At 42.1% G+C, this 23579-nt stretch overlaps 1 protein-coding gene across 1 annotated transcript in view; it reads left to right on the forward strand.

The window, feature by feature from the left end:
• Nrg (Neuroglian) overlaps window positions 1-23079 on the forward strand; it is a 42995-nt gene extending 19916 nt beyond the window's left edge. Inside the window, exons 6-16 of the mRNA XM_074102050.1 lie at window positions 4153-4428; window positions 12440-12581; window positions 13306-13433; window positions 14256-14537; window positions 14760-15127; window positions 15502-15663; window positions 15778-16750; window positions 16889-17096; window positions 18101-18198; window positions 20067-20124; window positions 21333-23079. Of these exons, the coding sequence (XP_073958151.1) occupies window positions 4153-4428; window positions 12440-12581; window positions 13306-13433; window positions 14256-14537; window positions 14760-15127; window positions 15502-15663; window positions 15778-16750; window positions 16889-17096; window positions 18101-18198; window positions 20067-20124; window positions 21333-21459 (2822 nt within the window). The 3' untranslated portion in view covers window positions 21460-23079. The remainder of the gene's footprint in view (window positions 1-4152; window positions 4429-12439; window positions 12582-13305; window positions 13434-14255; window positions 14538-14759; window positions 15128-15501; window positions 15664-15777; window positions 16751-16888; window positions 17097-18100; window positions 18199-20066; window positions 20125-21332) is intronic.
• Window positions 23080-23579: the final 500 nt, after the last annotated feature.

A 23579-nucleotide genomic window follows, 5' to 3' on the forward strand; every position in this document is an offset into this window, starting at 1 on the left:
ATTAAACTAATTTTGTTTTGTGAATTGTTTATTCATTTCGTTTCTGAGTAATTCATGCGTTCACAGCCTAGGATAGAAGGGAGTAGCAACTCCCGAGCACTCGGGGAGGTTTCCGACTGGTCAAAATGGAAAATTCAAAACATTGTTCCCATCTTAAGTACTTGTACAATTTCTATTTATAGAAATTTACTTAACCGGAGATTTGTCAATTTGTTTTAATTTTACACTATTACTTACACTAGATATATTCCTAGCTGGTCGGACATTGTCTATCGTCGTATTTACTTCTTTTTAACACTAAAAAAGTTTTTTGCCTAAAAATTTCCGGCATTTCAGCCAAGAAAGTAATCTTGTTATTCAAAATCAAGCGGCTATGGGCTCCTAAATTCAAAGCAAGTTTAAGAAATATGGTGCATGCCCCGTGATCTCGCACATTTTCGCAGTCGCAATTTATCTTGACAACCGCCTTTATAAATCATAATGAATGGCTGTCAAGATGTTGCTCGTTAGGCACTTAGAATTCGTCCAAGACCTCGCGGCATCCGTGTCAGTTGCAGTGCAGTAGACGTAACTTCCGAATTATTTCCGTTACATTTTTATACGTAAATTGCATACTATGTTTGGAATAATCGTTATAGACTCGTTTTGAAGACCTCTCGAAGGCAGTATTTATATTTAACCATCCAAAAGTTCTGAGTGAGGTATATAAGGCACCACGAAAGAGCATTGTCTATGATGGTTGCTAACGAATGCCCTGGCCACGACTGGAGGCGCGGGTCCATAGTAATTATTCCGTCACTCGTGCCAATAACTTGCTCGCCCAAATGAAGGTTGCCAGCTCCTATAGAAATTCCGAAGGAAATTAGATCAAAATAAATCCCTGAATAGAAATATTAATCCTTCCACTATTTTTAGTGACTATTCTTTGATAGTATCACCGTGCAAAATATGCAATCTCATCATCATTATCATCAGCCGAAAGACATCACTGTTGAACAAAGACCCTCCCCATAGAACGCCACAATGAACGACAACTCGCCACTGCATCCACCGGTTGCCCGGAACTCTCGCGATGTCGTCGGTACACCTAATGGAAGGCTTGCCAACGCTTCGTATTCCGGTTCGTGGTCGCCACTCTAAGAGTCCTAGGACCTTTCTCCCCCATGTCCCAACCAATCTCAATTTTTTTATAAGTCTAATACATTTAGCGATCTGTACCTAGTGGTAGTTTAATTTTTAATTTTTGTTCATTCACTGCATCAATGTGTGTTGTAATTGTAACATTTAAAATCGTTTTAATTTTTTGAAATATCTACTTGGAAACAACCATGAAAAAATGTTTACTCCTAAATTTACAGTCATGTATGTGTTGGCCCGCAAAACCCCATTTCAGACGCATTGCCATCAAAAAGGCCTCAATCCCTATGTCGATAACCCTGCGTATAATGCTAACTCCGGGTATAATAAGGAACGCATATTTGCCCTACATATCCGACCGCCATAGCGGGACTCCGAAGAATTTGGGCTCATTGATGCTAACCTATTTTACACAAGTCACGACAGCTAATACTAATAACTATAACATGTCCCTTGCGAGAGTTCCATCACTCTGACAATGAAGCTTTCATGAGATGACCGGAGTTTGTCTGTCACAGCCAATTATTCTGATTTTATTTATGAAAACGAACTTTCAATAGGTTTATTAGGTTTTCTACCGTACATTGAGAGTAAACTTTTCTGTTAGATATTTTTTTTTCGAAACAGCCGTGTCGGCCTAGTGATCTGACATTAGTCTCTCAAGCAGACGATCGTGGGTGAAAAGTCAGGTAGCTATGACTTTTCGAAATTCATGTGCGAAATTACATTTAAAATGTACCATGCTTTACGATGAAGGAAAACGTGAGAAAACCTGCACAAACCTGCGAAGTTGCCCGCGTGGGAACTACAGCCCAATCCCTCTAATGCTAAGCCCAGCGGTGGGACGTATGAATTTTTCGAAAACTATTGTTATGTACGGTTACAGATAGTATGGAGTGTATTACGCAGTTGGTTGATTTTTAAGATTTTGTTGCCAAACTAGACTGTAAAAGGTTTTGTAAAGTTAGCAAGTATATCTTTTGTGACATTTTGCAATTTAGTCGTAGCAATAAAAAAAAAAGTAGAAAAACGGATACGTTTAGAGCGAGTACCTACTTCGTTGATATTGAATCGTCATTTAAAGTTGACAAAGGACATTGGTTGTTATTTTAAAAATCGATTTCGTTCTCAAACAGTAACTAATGCTATATAATCTGTCTTAAATGCTTGTAGGTAGCCTATATACATATGAAATAAACATTACTTTCCAAACCAATCGATACGACAGGTACCTACCGCAATCATTCCTTCGCCGCATTTTAATCTCCCAGCAGGTGTGAATATTCGCGTCTCTTTCAATACAACAAGTAAGAAAGGGACGCAAATAGCGACAAAGCTAGTCGCGACAAATTGTGCTAGCCGAACGTCGTTCAGGGGATGCAATCTCACGTAAGTAATTGAGTACGTGGGCTGCGTTCAGGACAGATACCCAGTCTATACACCGTGTTTTTATTGATTTCCTCTAACTACAGCAGACTGCCAGTTCATTGATAGAAACTACCTGGTAATTAACGTTACGGACAAATATCTTTTATTTCGTTTTTTTTTTTTTTTTTTCGTACATATTATAACTTCACAGTCATTGTTAAAGGTCAAATTATAAAATGTATTTATAAACTTGACGAGGGACACCATAAAAACTCACTTTTTTAACCATCTTTTGCTAAATGTCTGAATTGAGAACACTAGTCTAGTTACGGACATAAACCTCATTAATTATGAAGATTTAAACTGTTTTAATGCGCATAATTAATTATCATAATTCTTGATCAGCTTTTAAACAGTACCTAACAGTTAGGCCACTAGTGTCTTGGAGAAAGTAACTTCTTTGACCTGTCGAATGCTTAAGTTAACGGAAATCAAAAATAACACGGTGTATACTCGCGTACCAGTTTTCCCCTTATCCCCTCATTTCCGAGCGGTAAGCACCCTTCCGCCGGCGCCGAGCTCCAATAACACTCCCATTTCACAGGTGTTTTAGACTAAGCCCCATTAAACCTCTATTTTGGACACTGACGGTGCAAATACCCGGTCTTTCTGGACATCTTGATGAATATAAATACTGGATAGATATTTTCAGGCGAAAGGTTCGGGGTCGGTGAAAGATTGGCGTTTATTTGTCGAAATCAATCTTAATTCTTAATTAATGAATGCATGACCTAAAAGCCTCGGGTTCACGGTGGATGCAGGCCACTTCCAACCGAAGCAACTGGAAGTCTATGGGGTGGCCTATGTCGAACAGTGATTGTCCTATGGCTGTGATGATGATGATGAATCTTAAATCAAAACGAACTAAATTTAAGTTAAAATTCGCCTGTGCTTTCAATAACATATGGGCATTGTCTTTAATATTTCATACTAGCTTTTGCCCGCGGCTTGGCCCGCGTGGAATTCGGTTATCGAGCGCTGTTGCTGTTCCCTCGGGAACTGTGCATTTTTCTGGAATAAACAGTAGCCTATGTCACTCTCTGACCCATGAACTATATCTCTATGCCAAAAATCACGTCGATCCGTCGCTCCGTTTCGACGGGAAAAACGGATAAACATACAAACACACAAACGCATTTATAATATTAGTATGGATTAGCTCGTTTAATATTTCATATTCGAGTTTATTTTCAAGTAAAACAGCATTTTAATGTCGGAATATAAAGATGGTAAAAGTTTCTGTTATGGCGACATGCCAAATACGTTCACACATTTTATGGTCGATTTTGTCTTGACTGCGCCATTACAAATTTATTGGTCTTGCAAACCAATCCCACACCAAATTTGGGTAATAGGTACATTATGTATACAAAACTAATTCGGATATTACACATGTACTACATTCTTTTAATTAATCACGCTGCATGATAGTCTCTTGAATTACATAACTTTTAAACCATATGGGAATTTAAGGTCCATCATTTTTGGGACGCCAAAATCTGAATTAAAATAATGAAACAGTCGAAGCGACAACGTTTGCTTTCAAGTCCACCTTACAACAGTCTAATGTTCTTCTCGTTTCCACAGCGGCGCCCTTCTTCACCGAAGAGCCCCAGTTCCAGAATCTGGCTGAAGGCGAAACGGCCGTCATCCGCTGCAAAGCCGACGGTACTCCCAATCCGCAAATCAAGTGGGTACACAACGGCAAGCCCATCGAACAAGCTGAACCAAACCCTAGGAGGCAGATATCCGATGATTCCATTATCATCACTGACCTGACGAAGAAGGATACTGGAAATTACGGATGCAACGCCACCAACTCCATCGGTTATGTCTACAAGGATGTCTTCATCAACGTGCAATGTGAGTGTTTTTTTTATTGTCAAACCAGTGTTAAAACTATGAATGTACTGATTCAATTACTTGAACAACTCCATATGAAAGAACTACTTACAAGCTTTTCTGCAACTACAATTACGCAGCGTAGCAAGAAGGTCAAAGCTCGTATGTAGTTCCAGAAAAAAGTAGTACCTATACTGTCACTGATTAAGTTTTTTCCTGGTTTTGATACTGGAGAGAGACAACAGACACATTTATTTTATGTAAGATTTCTGACATCAAGTTGGTACATACGAGTATTCAGAAGACGAATTTGTCTTTAGTCCTATTTAGCCGCTGGACCGAAAATATGCAATTACAGGAAATGATTCCGATTACGTATCTTTTATTCGCATTTTGAATTACATATATGTTATGTTTAGGAAACATTGAAATTGTTAGGCAATACAAAACAAAGAGATACAGGGTTCTATAAAATTATTAATGTTACGTTATGAGTCATGACAGATTAAACTAGTAGAGATTAGTAAGACATGTGACTGACGTTCCAGTTTTCACAAATGTTCGACCCTTACAAAACTAAAAATAAATCCCAAATAAAGAACAGAAACAATCCTCCGGAAGTATATTTCACTACAAATAAACCCGTCACGTCATAGTAAATTGGAGCATTCACGTTGTCATTCACAATTCCAGAGTTTTATTGAGAAAACAAACGTGCCGCGCTCCTACGGCCCACAGCATGAGTGTTAGTGCGTGTTACGAGCGTCCCTCGCTAATGGAAACGTCGGCTAAGACCGTTTGTTTGTTTACAATCCCTGTGGAACCGCTCACTCATTCGCGAATCGCTGGCTGTTTACTCTGAACTACGGTTTATGTATTCATACTCTCACGCTTAGGGGAGCGTTTGTCTGTAAAAGCTGAATAAATATGTTTAAGTGGGGATTTCTCTCGCGATATTGTGCCGCCGGGAAACTTGATATTTGAGATGCAAAACCTTTCCCGGGCACAACTCGTCTCATAGAAAGTAACTTTAGCGATTTGTTTAGGCTCTAATAGCAAACTGTACCAACATTTTAATTTAAGTTTGTTTATCTGAACATTTGGCGGTATTTTATAGCAAGAGATCCACAAGTGACCAAGTAATTTAAGAAACAATCACATACAATAATCTCTTAAGTTTTTTTTAGTTTCTCTATAGCAGCAAAGCATTCTATACTACCTAACAAAGCAAGGCTAAGTAAACAATATAACTCAGCTAGGGAGCAGTCTCCCTTTCACCGGCATATCAATCAATGACACCGTCGATTTTTCCGACACACGCAAAGGAACAAAAACAGTTGCAGCTGTCCGTAGCGTCGCGTGTTGGTGCTACCTGGGCACAGAGCGGCACCCGCGGAAGAATGCGCGGGTGCGGCCGCGTCGGGGGAGACTGCAGAGTGCACTTCGTCGGTAGGTGCTGCAACTTTCGGGGGTTTAGTTGGGACATTCCTTGGTAGAGACATGTGTAATCTGTGTGAGCGGGATATACGATTACGGAAGATCGCGCTTGAAACCATTTGCGACCGAGGTTTGAATTATGTTATGTACATTATTCGAAAGCGTTGGCTTGCTTACCCTTAAATTTTAGTTAATAAATTTTAGCAATAAGCAAATTTTATGCAGTTTGGAATAGCGGAAGCAGCACACAATACCATCTAGACCATCTAGACAAAGAGAAAATCCTGGTTTTTCGGGACGAGTGGTACCCCCTACATAGGGGTGGATTGAACCAAGCTTAATCGCTTGATCCACGTGAGGGTGGGTTGCGGATATTGCGCTGTGACTCAGCGCGTTTTTTAGGGCTTTAACTACGGGGACAATACGGTTTACCGCTCAGTTATGTAACACGACTATCAACGAACAATTACCGCCGCGCTGTGGTTTGTTTGGGGAAAAACAATAGAATTAGAAATGTTTTGATGTAACTTCAAATTTCACTTGTAGTCACCGAAACAATGTTTATCGATATAGTGAAAACTATTCAAATGAAATCAACTAACTTCCTAATTTACTATCAAGCGTCCAACGTGTTGTCGGCTTAACAAGTACTTGACCATTTTAATGATAGCTTCATCAAAAAAAAAACATAGGCTATTGTCACATTGCTTTTTAAGGGAATATTAGAAAAAAAAAATACAAGTTTCTTGCGGCGCGTTCTTCTTGGATTGACGATCTGTCCGAAAGCACTGGTAGTATAAAAAAGTGACATGTAAAGAAGAGACCTTTCCGGCTTACTTACGGAATTTATTTTTTGATTTTGATTTGTGATATTGAACTTTAGAGTTGTAAAGTATTTCGTAAAATATAGTGACTGGCAACTTTTTGCAAGCCGTTGTGAAAAGGGCACATAGTAACAAGGCAAGGTGAAGTCGGGTCGAGCTCGTTCATAATATTGAGAGGGGTGCAATTTTTGAGTATAGTTTATTTTTAATAGCTGATGGGTCTAGCAGATTTTTGACAGTTTACCTACCTATTATGACATTATAATTAAATTAAAATAAGTTTGATCAAAAGATTACCCATTACGGACTTGTAAACTTCCAATTTCTAAACAAAATTGCGAACTCTTATACCTGCTAAGCTCAACAAGTATCTCAAGCGAGTTCATTGACCGGCGGTGCTAATTATGTTGCCATAGAAACCTAGGCTTTTGCGCTGCTTACGGAATCCTCCCGCCTTTGCCTTCGGTTTGCATGTTTTTTTGTCGTCTGCTGCCAAGGAATCATTGCTATTGTCAAGAAGAATGCGCCTCAAGAAACTTGGAAGAAAGTATATTTTTTTTATAAAAATTATATTACAGTAGGGAATATTACTGCATTTTTCTGCCGTCAGAGTACAGCATTAGCACAAAACAGTAAACAGTATTTTGAGTTCTTAAAATGCCATAATATCATATTATTTAAATTAAATTTTCGGAAAATTTAGCTCTATCGTTACTATCGATGTAAATATCATGTTATTTTGTTACTAATTAATAGGTACTATACTACATGATCAGTCATAGGTCAAGGCGACAAAATATAAAGAGAATTGACGTTGTCATGGAGGTTTTTGCGCTAGTGTCCCTGCGCAGAGCTTTCTAATATGCCCTATTCCCTATTCTCTTAACTATTAAAGTTGACAAAACAAACTAAATTAGAAATATATGCAATACGTAAATATTATAAATTAAATGGGTTACATAATCTAAATTTTACAGGAATACCTACAGTCCTTCCCTTGGTTAAGTACCTTACGTCTTAGGAGATAAGATACACCTACCATATACTTTGTGCCTCTTACTAACATCGTAGGAAACTTGGAATGCCGATCGGCAGGTGAATTAGCGGCTGTCAAAAGCAAGTGGCAAATCTATAATGTGTAGTAATTGTCATGGAAGTATGTAGTCTGCTCGTATAGGGCTCGTCGATGCTTCCTCACTCTGACCTACATCAACTTCTTCTTGAATATGGCATTCTTGGTACGGGACGAGTCATCACCGTAAATATATAAAAGCTTAGCGTTTACTTATGCTATAGTCCTTTACTATGGTTAACTGTTCCGTTCTTGATGGAGTTTTATGACGCTGCCTATTGACCTCTCTTGTGTGTCAAGGGGTAGTAAAATGCTGGAAATGGTTTCATAACTCTTAACTAGGTTACTTCCCGTAATAAACTCGTATGAAAGCTAAAATGATTGTAAACTCAATCCCCTTGCTTCCGCAGTAACACGAATGAAGTAATTGAGGTACGAATATAACTTTTTCTACGGGTGTTATATTTGTTCCTCTGAGTTTGGTTGCGTTTTGCTCTTTTATAGTCTTTGACAATTTTATCATAATGGAGTAAAGAGACGACCAAGTATAATGGTTTTAATAGTTACGTCCCCTTTAGGATCGGACTTTATTACATGGGGTAGAAAAAACGATCGACACTTAAACAGCAACCGCAAGATTTTCTTTTTATTTTCAAAATTTGTCTTCCTTAACCGGGAATCGGACAGGTAAAATGTAAAAAATACTGAGGCAGCGCATACATTAGAGATGTGCCAGGCAAAGGATTCGGTGTGCGAGGAAAAATCCACCAATAAGATTGATTCAAATTTCTAGCCTCTCTAAGCGATGCTTTCCTATTGGTACAGTTGTCTTAAAAGACAAATTCGCTTCCTTACACATTTCTATCGTATAAAACTGCAATAAACGATATTGAGCTGCAAATACAAATACAAAATACCACCTTTTTTCATCATGTCATGACTTCCATTGGTAATACAAATATACAAGTGATGATCGGAGCTACTTATCCGGCCTTAATGATTTTAAATCGTTGGCAGTTGGCCAATACTCCCTTCCAAAGTGTCAATCAACCCCGTGTGAACTTTAGGCGCGGCAGGGGAGGGGGGGGCGCACGCAAAACACTATTATCTTACCCTCTTTTCTCCTGGATAACGTTATTAATGACCATCAAATAAACAGTCGGGTAATTGGTAGGTGTTTGTAATCAGAACTTTGGGGTCGAAGATCTTTTAATGCTAAAACACGAAACATTTTTGATTTACACTGACGTGTAAGAGATATGGTACAATACAATATAATACAAATATTCTTTATTGATGACCAAAAGCAGTACAGTGACATTACAATCCATACTAATCCATACTAATATTATAAATGCGAAAGTAACTCTGTCTGTCTGTCTGTCTGTCTGTCTGTCTGTCTGTCTGTCTGTTACGCTTTCACGGCTAAACCGCTGAACCGATTTGGATGAAATTTGGTACAGTGATAGAATAGACCTTGGGAAAGAACATAGGCTATCTTTTATTGCGAAAAAAGGTTTTAAGGGGTTGAAATAGGGGATGAAAGTTAATACGGTGGAAGTTCGTCGCTGTCGAAGATAAAACCATGAAACTTGGCATTTAGGCCCTTAATCCATATATTAATATTGTAAATGCGAATGTAACTCTGTCTGTCTGTCTGTCTGTCTGTTACGCTTTCACGGCTAAACGGCTGAACCGATTTGGATGAAATTTGGTGCAGAGATAGAATAGACCTTGGGAAAGAACATAGGCTATCTTTTATTGCGAAAAAAAGGTTTTAAGGGGTTGAAATAGGGGATGAAAGTTAATATGGTGGAAGTTTGTCGCTGTCGAAGATAAAACCATGAAACTTGGCATTTAGGCCCTTAATAAGAAATAAATCGATATTTGTTTGAGCTTTTTTTGAAAATTCGACCTGTGAGGGGATGAAATAACGGATGAAACTTTATATGGAAGATCGTCATTATTGAAGATAAATCGGTGGTTCTTTGTGAAACTTGGCATTTGGACATTATAAGAAATAAATAGATATTTGTTCAAGCGTTTTGAAATTTTTACCGGCGAGGGGACGTTAGCAGAAGAAATGATGCAGTGTTAGCAGTGCCCTTTAAGCTCATAGCAAAATGTACGCAATGTGGGGTTATAATAGATGGCTTATTGACATAGACAGTCAGACATGAAAAATATGATTTCCAGATTTTTCTTATTTATTGTTGCTATATAAGAGCTACCTTTATGCAAAAAAATCCAAGTTTTTAGACAGCCGGAAGTGCCCTACAACTTCTTCTGTTAAGCATGGTATGGACACACCTTTTTAATGACTGTAGCTTTTGATTGCCTTGACTTAGAAGTTTGATTTTTTCACAGATTTCGGGACTATTGACCTGAGTTTAGGGGTTTTAATCTCAATTCGATACCGATACTCCGCGTGTTTACGAGATAGAGGATCTTGACAGACAGACGGACGTACGGACAGCAAAGTGATCCTATAAAGGGTTCCATTTTTTCCTTTGAGCTACGAAACCCAAAATCATTTATTCCGGCGCTTTTTAAAATTTCGACTATAAATATGGGGATGAAAGTTTAAGTAATTCCAAACAAATTTACTATAAGTATGTTTATCGGAAATATGTGTAGCTATGCTTAGTAAAAATGCCGTTTTTATTATAATCCTACCCTCCTAACTTACAATAAAGGACCGTAAGGTGTCAAGAGTTCACTATGAGGAATAATAATTAGTCTTTTGTGTGTTAGGGTAGAATACACGTCGTATTGCTAAAATGTGGCCCGCAAAATATTTATGTTTTACCAAGAACATGGACTATGGATGTTCAGTTCAGTTCAGTTCAGTTTATTTTATTCAGTAAACTGGGGAAGTTTCTATGTGCTATATTATTGGCAGAATAGGTATCCTAAATAAATTAAATACTTCCCAAAGTTATTATTCCACGCGGACGAAGTCGCGGGAAAAGCTAGTATAATATTTATAAATCTGAAATGGGTTGTTTGGCTAGCCTTTTAAGGTCTTGGCTACGAGCTAGAGTCTTGGCAACCACTGCTTTTTCACAAGGCAACTTCACATTGTTGAATACGGAATGAAATAACCTTTCGTTTAAAATAACAGCGTTCCATGGTGGTAAATAGGCGTAATTAATGTATCCTCATCACATTAGTTATTTAATCGTTGTTGTCTATTTGTAAACTGTAAAAGGTAGTAGAAAGAGTTAATGAATGCGATTCTGTCTGCGAGCGCTTCAGACAATATGGCCTCCGTAATCAAAATCTAAAAACAGCCACCACCGTCCCCCCTAAGGAGTCGGAAGCGCCGGCGCTGGTCGATTGGCCGCATCCTTCGTTCACACGCCCACACCTCACTCTGCTGAATCTAGCGGATATTGTTACTTGCGCCTACGACTAAGTTCGCTACGAGGGGCTAGGACTAGACAAGTAGGCATATCCCATACCACAGATTACATAATAGTTTACTACGTAAGAAATTCCACACTCGCGTTCGATAGCCTTTATATTCACCTACCAGCTGGTACACTTACCTTCGGTATAAGAAGCAGTCACAGACAGAACACATTTTCGAGTGACTACTGCCGTAGAACCTTTGTCATCGATAGTTAAGCGCATTATTAAGCCGAAATGGCAGTGACAGGCACTTATCGTCACTACTTTCTCTCACCAAATAAAGCGCATCTCAAATCAATACGTCTACAAAATTGACCTCTGATTGATCATAACTTATCCGTTAATACTGTGGCGTTTGGGTAAGATGAGGCTTTGTATATAGGTTAGTAATACCCTAAATGAACACGTTCTATTCATCTTTGCTATGAGGGTAGAGACACAATATTGATATTCTGAGCGGCAAAAAATCTGGCCATTTTATTTTGTATGTAGAGTGGGCCATATTTTGTGCCCTTGAAATTATGACAAAATTAAACCAGGAATGTATCAAGTTTCAAAACCTAATGGTAATGGATGGCCGAGTGCAGTTCACCGTAACACGTCAAGTACTGAGTCATTTTACAGGAAGGCATATTTTCGGCCCGGAGGTATTCCCGGTGAGTCAGGAGGCTGGATCGATCGCTGCTCCTTAAAGTTCGAGTGCTTATGGAGAACCGGTGTTTGGATATATTTTTTTAGTCAAAATTGAGATTCATTCGAGCCTGTTTAGTTTCTAGAAAATATACATGGTGGTAAAAAAATCCCGTTTAACCCACATTAAGGTTACTGATTACTAATTACGATACAAGTAGAAAAGAAAAAAATCGAAACAAAAAAAGTTTTGTATGGAAGTTGTGTGACAAGAAGGCTATCACAACCTTTTTTATACCCCTTACTTATTACCCCTGGTGTTGCAGATGTTTATGGGCGGTGGTGATCTCTTACCATCAGGGGACCCACTTGCTCGTTTGCCATCCAGTCGAATAAAAAAACCAATCACAGGTCTCTACCAATTACACCGTATCATACCATGACCGTAATAGCAACGTGGCAGGCAAAAATATATTATTTGTATTGAAAAGTATGAAACTATGCCCACCAGCACGTTTCCTAACCAACCGCCGCCGTCGCGTGCCATGTATGCGCGTTTCAATCCGTGCCTGAGACGTTCCTTTTATGGTCATGGTATGGTGTCCTTATACCTGTGGAGTCCGGTGTTGTTACGCTACGCTGTTATGGTCCCCAGCGATCCCGCCGGAGATCAAGGAGGGTCCCGAGAACCTGACCAAGGTGGACGGTTCCGAGGCCGTGATGCGGTGCCGCGTGTTCGGCGCGCCGCGCCCGCTCGTCAAGTGGATGCGCGAGGACGTCGAGCTCACCGGCGGCAAGTGAGTACAGCGCTCAGCTGCCTGGTCCTGTGTGGAGCGGAGCGGGGCAGCGGAACTGCGAAAGAGAGAGAGACTTATTTATTTACACATATTCGATACACAACCACGTTATGAAGAAAATATAATCTGGACATCTTTATGGTCAAAGTGAACAGACACCTTCTAGGCAAATGTGTACCATGTTAGGCCTCATCTTCGCCTTCCATCAAGCGAGATTGAAACGTAAGCCTATTTTATATTAAAATAAAAATGCATAAAATCTCCGGTCCTCTTCAGCGAATAGGGAGTTGGTAACTAGCTTCAAAACTCATACAAAACTGAGAAGCGGGGCGGAGAAATGAATGCAAGCAGGGAAGCGAAGAGGAGAACATGCGCAAGCAGGGAAGCGGGGAAGCTCCGCGAACGGAAAATCAGTCCGCAATTCCGGACTGCATTACTTTCTCGCTCAGCTCCGCATCTATCGACAGACACAGACAGACTTTTTTCCCAAGAAAATCGTCAACTAACTGCAGAGGTAGAGAGCATCACAACACAACACGACAGATAAATGTGAATGCGGCTTTTAAGACGTCAGTTCAGACCATCATTCTGGTCTGAATGACGACAGAATTACCGGAACACTGTTCTGTCAAACCAGTTCGGCTAATGACATCGAATGTTACTTTGCTTTTGACTCTGATCACCGGCTACTCAACTTCTGATCACAATCTTAATGTTTCTCCAGCTTCAACATAACAACGGAAGGCGACCTGGTGATCCGCAACGTCAGCTATACGAACGCCGGCTCTTACCAGTGCTACGCGAAAAACAAGTTCGGGGAGAAGTCTGCCTTCGGCTCGCTCACGGTCAAAAGTAAGTGCCCAGTTTACAGGTCGCTATTTACTAGAGAAAGGATAAGCTTCACTAAAGGACGGTTTCCACCGCGAGCGGAGCTGACTCATTAATGTCTAAGTTTAACTTACATGGACCAACTTCATAGAGGTGCGATGTAAGTACTTTCATGTAGCCGATAGTTGTACGTTAAACTAAGTCGTTTCATTAATGAGTCAGCTCCGCCCGCGGTGGAAATGCTGAGGGATGTGATGTGGTGTGTGGTGGAATGGTAATGTGGTGGCTTTAGATCTCGTTATCGACTGGAACAATACTTCGTTTTTTTTAGCATTAGAAATTATTACTTATGATACCAAAAGATTGTAATGATCATAATGTCCTTGCTATTTGTTACATATTTATTTGCTGTGGCTTATTTTTAAAAGTGTTTTTCAATAAAAAGACACACACATCAATATCGTTTACCTTCTTTCTAAGGCTAAAAAAATGAAGTATAATAGAAAGTCTGTGATAGAGAGACAGGTGACACTTATTTATCTTTTATTTATACTAATACCTTTAAACGAGCATGTTTATAACTCTTCCTTATAATCCAACTGACAATTAATAGAATAATATTTTACCCAGGAAATTACCCAATTATGTATGTGGTGAAAAAAGTTTACACCTACAGGAGCGAAGTAAAATCAATCTTTAGTCAATGCCATAAAGACGTCGATATGGAAAAACTTTTCTCACCTTAACTATATATTAATTTTGAAATTTAGGGCTGCCTGACCTAATAGGTCACGCAAGCAAGGCCGCAGGTAAACGCTGTTATTAACAACATCCTTTTGTCCACAGAGCGCACAGTGATAACCGACAAGCCGGAGCCCTACGAAGTCGCAGCCGGGTCTTCTGCGACGTTCCGCTGCACAGCCAACGCGGACGACTCGCTCAAGCTAGACATCATCTGGCTCATCAACGGGGAGCCCATCGACTTCGACAACCAGCCGCGCTTCCGCGTCACCAATGACTACTCGCTGCTCATCTCTGACACCAGCGAGCTGGACTCCGGCGAGTTCACCTGCATCGCCAAGACTGAGATCGACGAGGCACGCGCGCAAGCCACTTTGACCGTCCAGGGTGAGTTGGCATACTAGACCCATTATGACATCATCATCAGCTAATAGCAGTCCACTGCTAGACATAGGTCGCCCCCAATGAGCGCCTCATCCAGCATGTACCAGCAGGTTTTCGCAGATCGTCACTCCACCTGGCCGCAGGGCGTCCTACACTTTACACTACGTTTGCCGAGACGCTGTATCCCTGGTATACGTGCAACTTATACGTAATGTTTGTCCACAGATAAGCCCAACGCTCCTGTTCTCGACGGCATCGAGTGCCACGAGAAAGTGGCGACGCTCCGCTGGTCCCCGATGGGCGACAACCGCGCCCCGATCCTCCGCTTCTCCATCCAGTACAACACCACGTTCACGCCCGACACGTGGGACGTGGCCAGCGACAACGTGCCGGCCATTGACTCCTCCTGGACCGTGGAGCTGTCCCCGTGGGCCAACTACACCTTCAGGGTCATAGCGCACAACAAGATAGGGCCCTCCTCGCCGTCTGGCCATTCGGACGTGTGCACGACGCAGCCGGACGTGCCCTATAAGAACCCCGACAATGTGGAAGGCAAGGGCCGGGATCCCACGAACATGGTCATATTTTGGTCGGTGAGTGGGCTTTTTTGGTTTGAGTTAGAGTTTAGCATTGGAATTGCTGAGAAAACAAAAGTGATATTTCTACTTAACGACGACTTTTTGTGATATTTCTACTTATCATCCATCATTTTTCACGCCGATGTTATTTCGATGGGAGGTATAGTTTATGGCTTTTCACGTAATTGACGACGATTATCCCTTGCCGCAGTATATCGATGACAACAAATGGTTCTCTGTAAGCTACAGTTTGACGCATTTAAGTATTGATAGCACGATTTGCACAAGACCAGATAATAAATGTGTATTAGGTTGTCTGTAGACGTTATGTGTTAGTCGTCTCGTTGCGTTCGTATGCAATATGAATGTGGACATTGAATGTATTCCAGAAAATGCCTCAAATCGAGCACAACGGCCCTGGATTCTATTACTTGGTGTCGTGGAGGCGCGACATCGCCGGCTCGCCGTGGAGCGAGGAGTCCGTGCGCGACTGGCGGCAGAGCGAGCTGCTCGTGCCCAATACACCCACTTTCGTGCCCTACAGGATCAAGGTATTTATTAATTATAAATCACCATAATCTGAGACCAACAACTCTTTTTACCTACGAAAGTCGACCAGACCACGGAATATACTTAAGAGCTAAACTCATTCTTTTATTCTCCAGGTGGTCGCCATGAACTCCAAGGGCACCTCAAACGTGGCCCCCGTGGAAGTGATCGGCTGGTCCGGCGAGGACAAGCCCCAGCTCGCTCCGACCAACTTCACCCTCGTAGAAGTCACGTCCGGCACCGAAGCCCTGCTCAGCTGGAACCCTGTCCCACCAGAATCCGTCCGTGGACACTTCAAAGGCTACCGGATACAGACCTGGACCGACGGAGAGGAGGACCAGATCAGAGAGGTCAAGGTCAACTCTGAAACCACCAGAGCTCTCATCGCCGTCCTGAAACCCTACAAGAAGAATAACGTGCGAATCATGGCTTACAACGGCCACGACAGCGGACCGCCCAGCGAGACTCTCAGCTTCGTCACCCCAGAAGGCAAACCCGGAACCGTTAAATCCTTCGAAGTTTACCCGATCGGTTCCTCCGCTATGCTCCTTAAGTGGGACAAACCGATGGACGAAAACGGTGTCCTCACCGGCTACAAAATCTACTACCAAAAAGTAACCGGCACTTCGCTTGGACCTCTACAGGAGCGGAAAAAACTCATCGACCCCAAATTCGATCGCGCAAAATTAGCAGGATTGGAACCCAACACGAAGTACAGGATAGAGATCAGAGCGAAAACGAAAGCTGGCGAAGGGGATAAATACTACGTGGAACAAACGACGAAGTCTGTGATCAATGCGCAACCTGACACGCCCGCTTTTGAGGCCAGCATGCTCACCGCTAAGGAGGGAACCGCCCACATTCTGGTGCGTTGGCTGCCGGCTCTAGACGGGCATCCGGGGACGCACTTCAAGGCGTGGTACAAGCTCAAGGGGCATCCCAAGTGGACCCAAACGAACGAGGTCACAGAGGATGACTACGTGATCCTGACCGGCCTGGAGCCCGGGAAAGTATACGAAGTGAAGATAACGGCTCACGACGGGGAGTACTTCAGCAGCAGCGACATCAAGGAAGTCGATACGACAAACGGTGAGTTTGCTCGTGTTTCTGACAGTTTTACGACGTAACGTAGTTTAACAAGTTCGTTATGCGCTGTATGTCTCTAAAATATTGCATTGTAAAGTATTGAAAAGCAGCGGCGGATGTAAGGCGTGGTGTGTGTTTCAGACGGTCCGCTAATAATGCCGGACGACAAGATGGCGACGGCCGGGTGGTTCATCGGCGTGATGCTGGCGCTGGCGTTCCTGCTGCTGGTGCTGGTGCTGGTGTGCGTCGCGCGGCGCAACCGCGGGGGGAAGTACGACGTGCACGACCGGGAGCTGGCGCACGGCCGGCGAGACCACCCCGACACCGGCTTCCACGAGTACACGCACCCGTACGTACTGACTGTGTTACTGTACAGCGCGCGGCCGGCAGTACGACGTGCACGACCGGGAGCTGGCGCACGGCCGGCGAGACCACCCCGACACCGGCTTCCACGAGTACACGCACCCGTACGTACTGACTGTGTTACTGTACAGCGCGCGGCCGGCAGTACGACGTGCACGACCGAGAGCTGGCGCACGGCCGGCGAGACCACCCCGACACCGGCTTCCACGAGTACACGCACCCGTACGTACTGACTGTGTTACTGTACAGCGCGCGGCCGGCAGTACGACGTGCACGACCGAGAGCTGGCGCACGGCCGGCGAGACCACCCCGACACCGGCTTCCACGAGTACACGCACCCGTACGTACTGACTGTGTTACTGTACAGCGCGCGGCCGGCAGTACGACGTGCACGACCGAGAGCTGGCGCACGGCCGGCGAGACCACCCCGACACCGGCTTCCACGAGTACACGCACCCGTACGTACTGACTGTGTTACTGTACAGCGCGCGGCCGGCAGTACGACGTGCACGACCGAGAGCTGGCGCACGGCCGGCGAGACCACCCCGACACCGGCTTCCACGAGTACACGCACCCGTACGTACTGACTGTGTTACTGTACAGCGCGCGGCCGGCAGTACGACGTGCACGACCGGGAGCTGGCCCTAGTAAAAAAAAAAAAAAACGCTCACCACACTGTTGCGTGTGGTCCCTTGACCGTTAAAGAGAACGGTCTTATGTTTCGAAGTGAATCAGTAACTGCCAAACTGACCGAACTTGATAGACATTTGTCAATAACTTCCCTGTTTTGCCACTCTCTGTATTTCCTATTATTTTGTGACATATCGATCCTTGATACTGTCTCTATTTAATCGAAGCATAAACAGACGGCATCATAGATACTTTATCACAAGGTAAAAAGGGCTCTACAAAGAGTAGTGAAGTAAGGGGTTACACTTTCTTTTTTCGTACTACAGAATGCATTTTGATCAAACTTGTTCCTCTCCGAAGGTTGGACAACAAGTCGCGTCACTCGATGAGCAGCGGCGCCAAGCCCGGCGTAGAGAGCGACACCGACTCCATGGCTGAGTACGGCGAAGGAGAAACTGGTACGTAACTAATAAATAATATTTCTTAGGAATTTAATGACAAACTATTTATTGCTAAAATTACTTCACTTTTCGAGATGTATTAGTTATTAGTGATAATAGCGAAAGTTTAAAACAGTCAAGGTGGTAAAAATATGTACTTTACTAAGACGTCAAAAATAACTTTATGCGAGGCCATATTATTTGACGCTATGGCTGTCTAGATTTATGCCTTCGACTGTTCTGTTCTGTTCTGCTCTCATCTGTTCGACACGGAATCATCGATAGTTTTACGATCCGTACGTTCAATATAAATGACAGCTGCAGTATGGTATTGATGCACCGCCCAATATAACTCAAAATGTGGCTAAAACGGCAGGATTATTAAGATAGAAAGGTTTGTAGTTTACCCTTAACCAGGCTATATGTATGTATGTGAACTCTTCACAGCATATAAAAATTGAAAAAATAAAAATACAAGTATACGAAAAGGAATACCAAAGCCTAATAAGAATAATTTTCCACATGCACGTATTTCAAAGTTATTTTTATAAAAGTGGAAATTGGTCCTGGAAACGGTCAACACCGTAGAACTAGAACCTCACATTTTGCATTACGATGTGTTGAAGTGGACGACGCCAGTGAACTTATTTTGGGCGCCTCACATAAAATATCTAACAAAATAAATTAAGTAGGTACTGACGATAATTCTACCGGTCCACAAATTGTACATAATTAACGCAAGTTCTGACAGTTTCTTAGCTTTTAGTCATTATTGATGTGAGAATGTAGCTATTTTATTTTGCAATAGACCCCCGTCAAATACCTAGCCCCCGCATTTAAAGCTCGCAGTACCTGTAAGTTAGCTGCATGACGATTTGCTAGTTTTACCTGTTTTTTTAAGTGAAGTTTGATGTTATTGTGCTGTTTTTTTTAAATTATTCTTGTGTTTGTGTAGAAGGGTTACTGGACTTATGTTTTAATAACGGTCTTCCAAAGCTCCAGTAATCGTTCTTTTACTAAAGTGACTCGCCATAAAACTTGTTTTGTACAAAAAAACCATTGCGCAAAGTTGGCATAGAAATCCGAAAGCACACACTATACGGCCCGGTCCGAGGTTCTCGAATGGAGACTGTTAATCCGCAAACGCAACATAGGACGTCTACCAACGAGATGGACGGATGACCTGGTTAAAGCTGCAGGTTAAGGTGGATGCAGGCCGCTTCCAACCGAAGCGACTGGAGGTCTATGGGGGAAGTTTTTGTCCAACAATGGACGTCCTACGAACTGATATGATGATGATAGGATAGCTTAACCCTTAATAAGGTAGAGGCGATTTAGCGACCACATGCATTGTTTTGGAAATTCAACCTTATTGTTTTAGTAATAAGTTACAATATACATTGCAATTATTGAAAATACTACTAGCTTTAAAAATATCCTTTGCCAGATATGTATTCGGTAGCTGCTTTTGATTCTGTGCTAGTACGCTCCAATAAATGGGGTCTTATTAAGGGTTCAATGGAGAAAGATACTTTGACTTTGTATCTTGAGCAAACATTCGTATTATTCGTACAGTCTGCAGCAGAAGTGGAAAACAGTAACGGTGCACAAACTCGACTGCGACGACTATACTGCCAATATAATAAATAAGACAGTATGTAGATCATTTAGAACATCAAAACTGCTCATCTACTTCTGCTGCTGAGCTGCTGACTACAAATATCCGCCCTGACCGAGTATCGACCCGGGACTTCAAGCTTCACAGTCAGGTTCTCTAACCACTTGCCTATCCAGTTGTCACAACAAGTACTTTGGCCAGTCACTTGGTAAAGGCTAGCAGCTAGCATGCATGCACGGCCGTGTCTGTAAGTCGGCATGCGTTGCAGCGGGCATGAACGAGGACGGGTCCTTCATCGGGCAGTACGGCCGCAAGCGCCGGCCGCCCGCCGCCAGCCACCAGGACTCCGCCTCGGGCGCCTTCGCCACGCTCGTCTAACCTCGCCCCGTCTCCCTTCACTACCTCTTACCTCTCGGTCGGTAGAACCGGATAGGATGCGCTGTTTGGTGTAGAGCGGTTGAGACGCATTTGTATCTACAAGTAACCTACACTCTTTAGTTTACATCGTATATACATTTTAGCAATACTTAAAATCTGTTTCATCGTCTTGGAAATAGTAGGCCGGTGTCAGCATTAAGAATTACGTTTAAAACTGCAGTAACTTAATTAATAGTTAAAAATGTGGTCGCGTCTGAACAGTGTGAAGCAGACCTTATAATTTTGACAGGGTCTTGCGTCCTACGGTCCTGCCGGCTGAATCCTTTCACACCCGTTGCTACGTTCAAATTAGATTAAAAACGTAGTGCCATCACATCTCTCTCAATCGAATAATGAACAGTCCGGTACTGATCAACCAATCGGCGTCGCGTCTCCGATCTTCGCTCTGATTGGTCCGTTTGAGTGAATTCGCCCGCCAAAATTGTCCGCCGAATCTCGATGATCGATGATCTGTTAAAAATTCGATATTAGCTGTTGTTTAGGAATTAATTGTACTATTAGGTATCTTCCGGGCGTTCAGGGTCTTTATTGTACTATTTTAGAAATAGTTTTAATAAAGGCTGCTTCACAGTTCCGCTGCAAGTGTTAGACAAATAAGTTTTGCACAGAATCTCCGCTACTTATTTTTTAGGTTATTTTAGTGTCAAGTACACGCTACTGCTAAGCTAGGTTGTAAAAATTGATATTACGTTTAAATCGAGTGAGATGGAGGGAAATAATATTCCTAGTTTATATAAATTTTTCTATACACGGTTTGCTATGTTTTTTGAGTGCATTTACATTAGTTAGGGTATTTGTCCTTTTCCGTCCTTTTGCCTTCAATGTTTGCCTGCGCACGAGCACTGGTTTATTTTTTTGTTTACGAGGTATGATTTTTATATTTTTTTATATGAAGACGTTCATTTTAATCTGTTATGCATGCCATTCACCCGTTTATTCTTTAGTGGCGGCCTGCTGTTGCCGTTTTAGTTTAATTTAGGATACTTGAAAATACTCCCGAAAAAGATGTATTTTTTTATTAATTACTTAAAAATATACTGCAATACAATGTAACTTATTTTCTAGGGCTTTATAATTGAAACATGTTGTTTGTGTTACCAGGTCGGTTCACGGAGGACGGGTCGTTCATAGGTCAGTACGTGCCGGGCGCGCGCGCGCTGCCGCCCGCGCCGCCGCCGCCCGAGCCCGCGCCGCGCGGCGCCATGCCGCCCACGTACGTCTAAACACAACCAGTTACCACCGACACCTGACAACTATAAGTACAGTCTGTAACAGCTGGGAAATTAGTGCCACAGAGAAGCAGAAAGGCTAACTACGATTTGGTGTCCATCGTTGACCGCATTGGTCGTCTTACAGTGTTGCTAACTATGTAATTTATGAGGTGTTGTTAAGCCGGGTCTCCACTTAACAAGCCACGTCGTGCGGCAGCCATTTCTGAAGCGTTTTTTAGCCTGTGTCGAACAAAATCATGCGTCATGCGCTTGCCCAGTGCTCAGTGGAGACCCGGCTTTAGAATATATGCAAATAGTCGTCAGTTTGTAGAAAATTGGCTCCCAATGTCGCTGTGTGGGAAACTGGCAAAGAAGCGCTGAAATATATGAAATGCTTGCAAAATATTCGCAAACGTAGTCCGGAAATAACTAAGTTGGATGGTAACACTGTCGTCTTTCTCGCAATGTTTTTTTAAGCCATAGTGACACACTTAGTGACAGCGGCAAGTTGTGTAGCCGTTTTGACAGCTGTAAAATGTAAACGTTGGTGATATTAACTTTGACTCGTCGGTTATAGCGACTTGATAGTAATTCGACACGTTTTTAATACAAAACCATTTTGTAATGTAAACATGTCCTTTTGCTACTTTTTCGCTTTAGGGTGGGTTGTTTTAGGCCAATCATGAAGTTTCGATACTCAAGTTTAAGGGACCGCTTCCTTTGTGAAAAAATCCCTCCATTTTATTAGAAACAGTTGACAAGTTTAATGTTTTCTAATATTGATCAATAGATCCAACCCGCCCTTGTCGCTATAACGCGTATCAAGGATCATTAACTTCGAAATATTAAATTTGAATAATCGCCCTGCCTCTCTTGAACTGATGTTTATGAAACAGTAAGAAAAGATGCAAGTGTTAAGTGGAAAAGGTTGCAATCAACAAACACTTAGTGCCTTTTACCCTATCTCTATAGTATATTGATCAATTTCATACACGAGATTTGATCTAATCTTTTGTCCAACCAAATTAAGTGGTTCGTAACGTGGGGCGTGTGAAACTTGCATCTTCTCTGACTAAAATAGTGTTTACAGTAGAAATAAAAAAAGAATTTCAGTGGTTTTAATAACTCTATTGGATGTTAGAACATGGAAAATGTCGGGAGAAGAAAGTGTTTGTAATGTATTCTTGATTCCTCCCAAATTAGCAAACTAACACTGTGTAGAATCTCAGTGCGAAAATGAATGTTATTTGTAAAGTAGTTAGATTCAGGTACTTGTATAAATAAAACAAATGTATATAGTCACGTGCACGCCAACCGAACTACGCAGCTGCACGGCGACAGTGGAACGTCGAGGTCCGGTCGGTGTGGACGCGACTTTTAATAATTTCAATATGAATGTATGTATTTTTCAAAAAGCTATACTGCCACTATTTTGAATCTAAGCACAGGCTAAGTGATGTGCAGTTTTTTTGATATTTTAGTTGAAATTTATTAGTTAAAGGGCCAAGTTAGTGTAAGTTGAAACTGCCTACTTTGGTTAGTTGGGCCCTAGTGTCAGTGCTGAAGGCTATTAGTTAGAAAACAGTTTTATGATACCTCACCGGCATACTATAGCTTTACGACGTCGACACTTTAAATAATAGGGCCATTTTTAGTTGTATTCAATCTATAAAAACCAGGTATCTAAAAAATCTAATTACAGATAGAGCGCGCGGCCCTATGTGTGGGTAAAGCGATAAGAACACGTCTTGCTCGGACGACAGGAACGGTTGTCAAAAAAGGAAGTTTTTTGTCAAAAAAGGAAGTTTTTTTTTTAGTGTCGCGTCTCATCGATTTAATAGTTATTTATGTGCGTCTGTGATTCTCCAACAGATTGGTTTGTTTATGAGACTGATTTTAAGTAATAAAAGTAATAATAGTCCTCATAATCTGACACTTTCTAGTATTCGGCTTGTAGGCGACGTTTTGGCTCGATATCAATTACGTATGGTAAGGTGACGCAGGTATATTAAGAGAAGCTATTTTTGTCACAGAAAATAGAGTAATCGATAAAGAATATTCGCTCTGGGCACCGGTGGCCAGCGCTGGGGGCGGGGTTACGGCTGCGGGCTGCGGACCCTGGGGACTTTTGG

Source organism: Choristoneura fumiferana, chromosome 18, assembly GCF_025370935.1.
Source record: "Choristoneura fumiferana chromosome 18, NRCan_CFum_1, whole genome shotgun sequence".
Lineage (NCBI taxonomy): Eukaryota > Metazoa > Arthropoda > Insecta > Lepidoptera > Tortricidae > Choristoneura > Choristoneura fumiferana.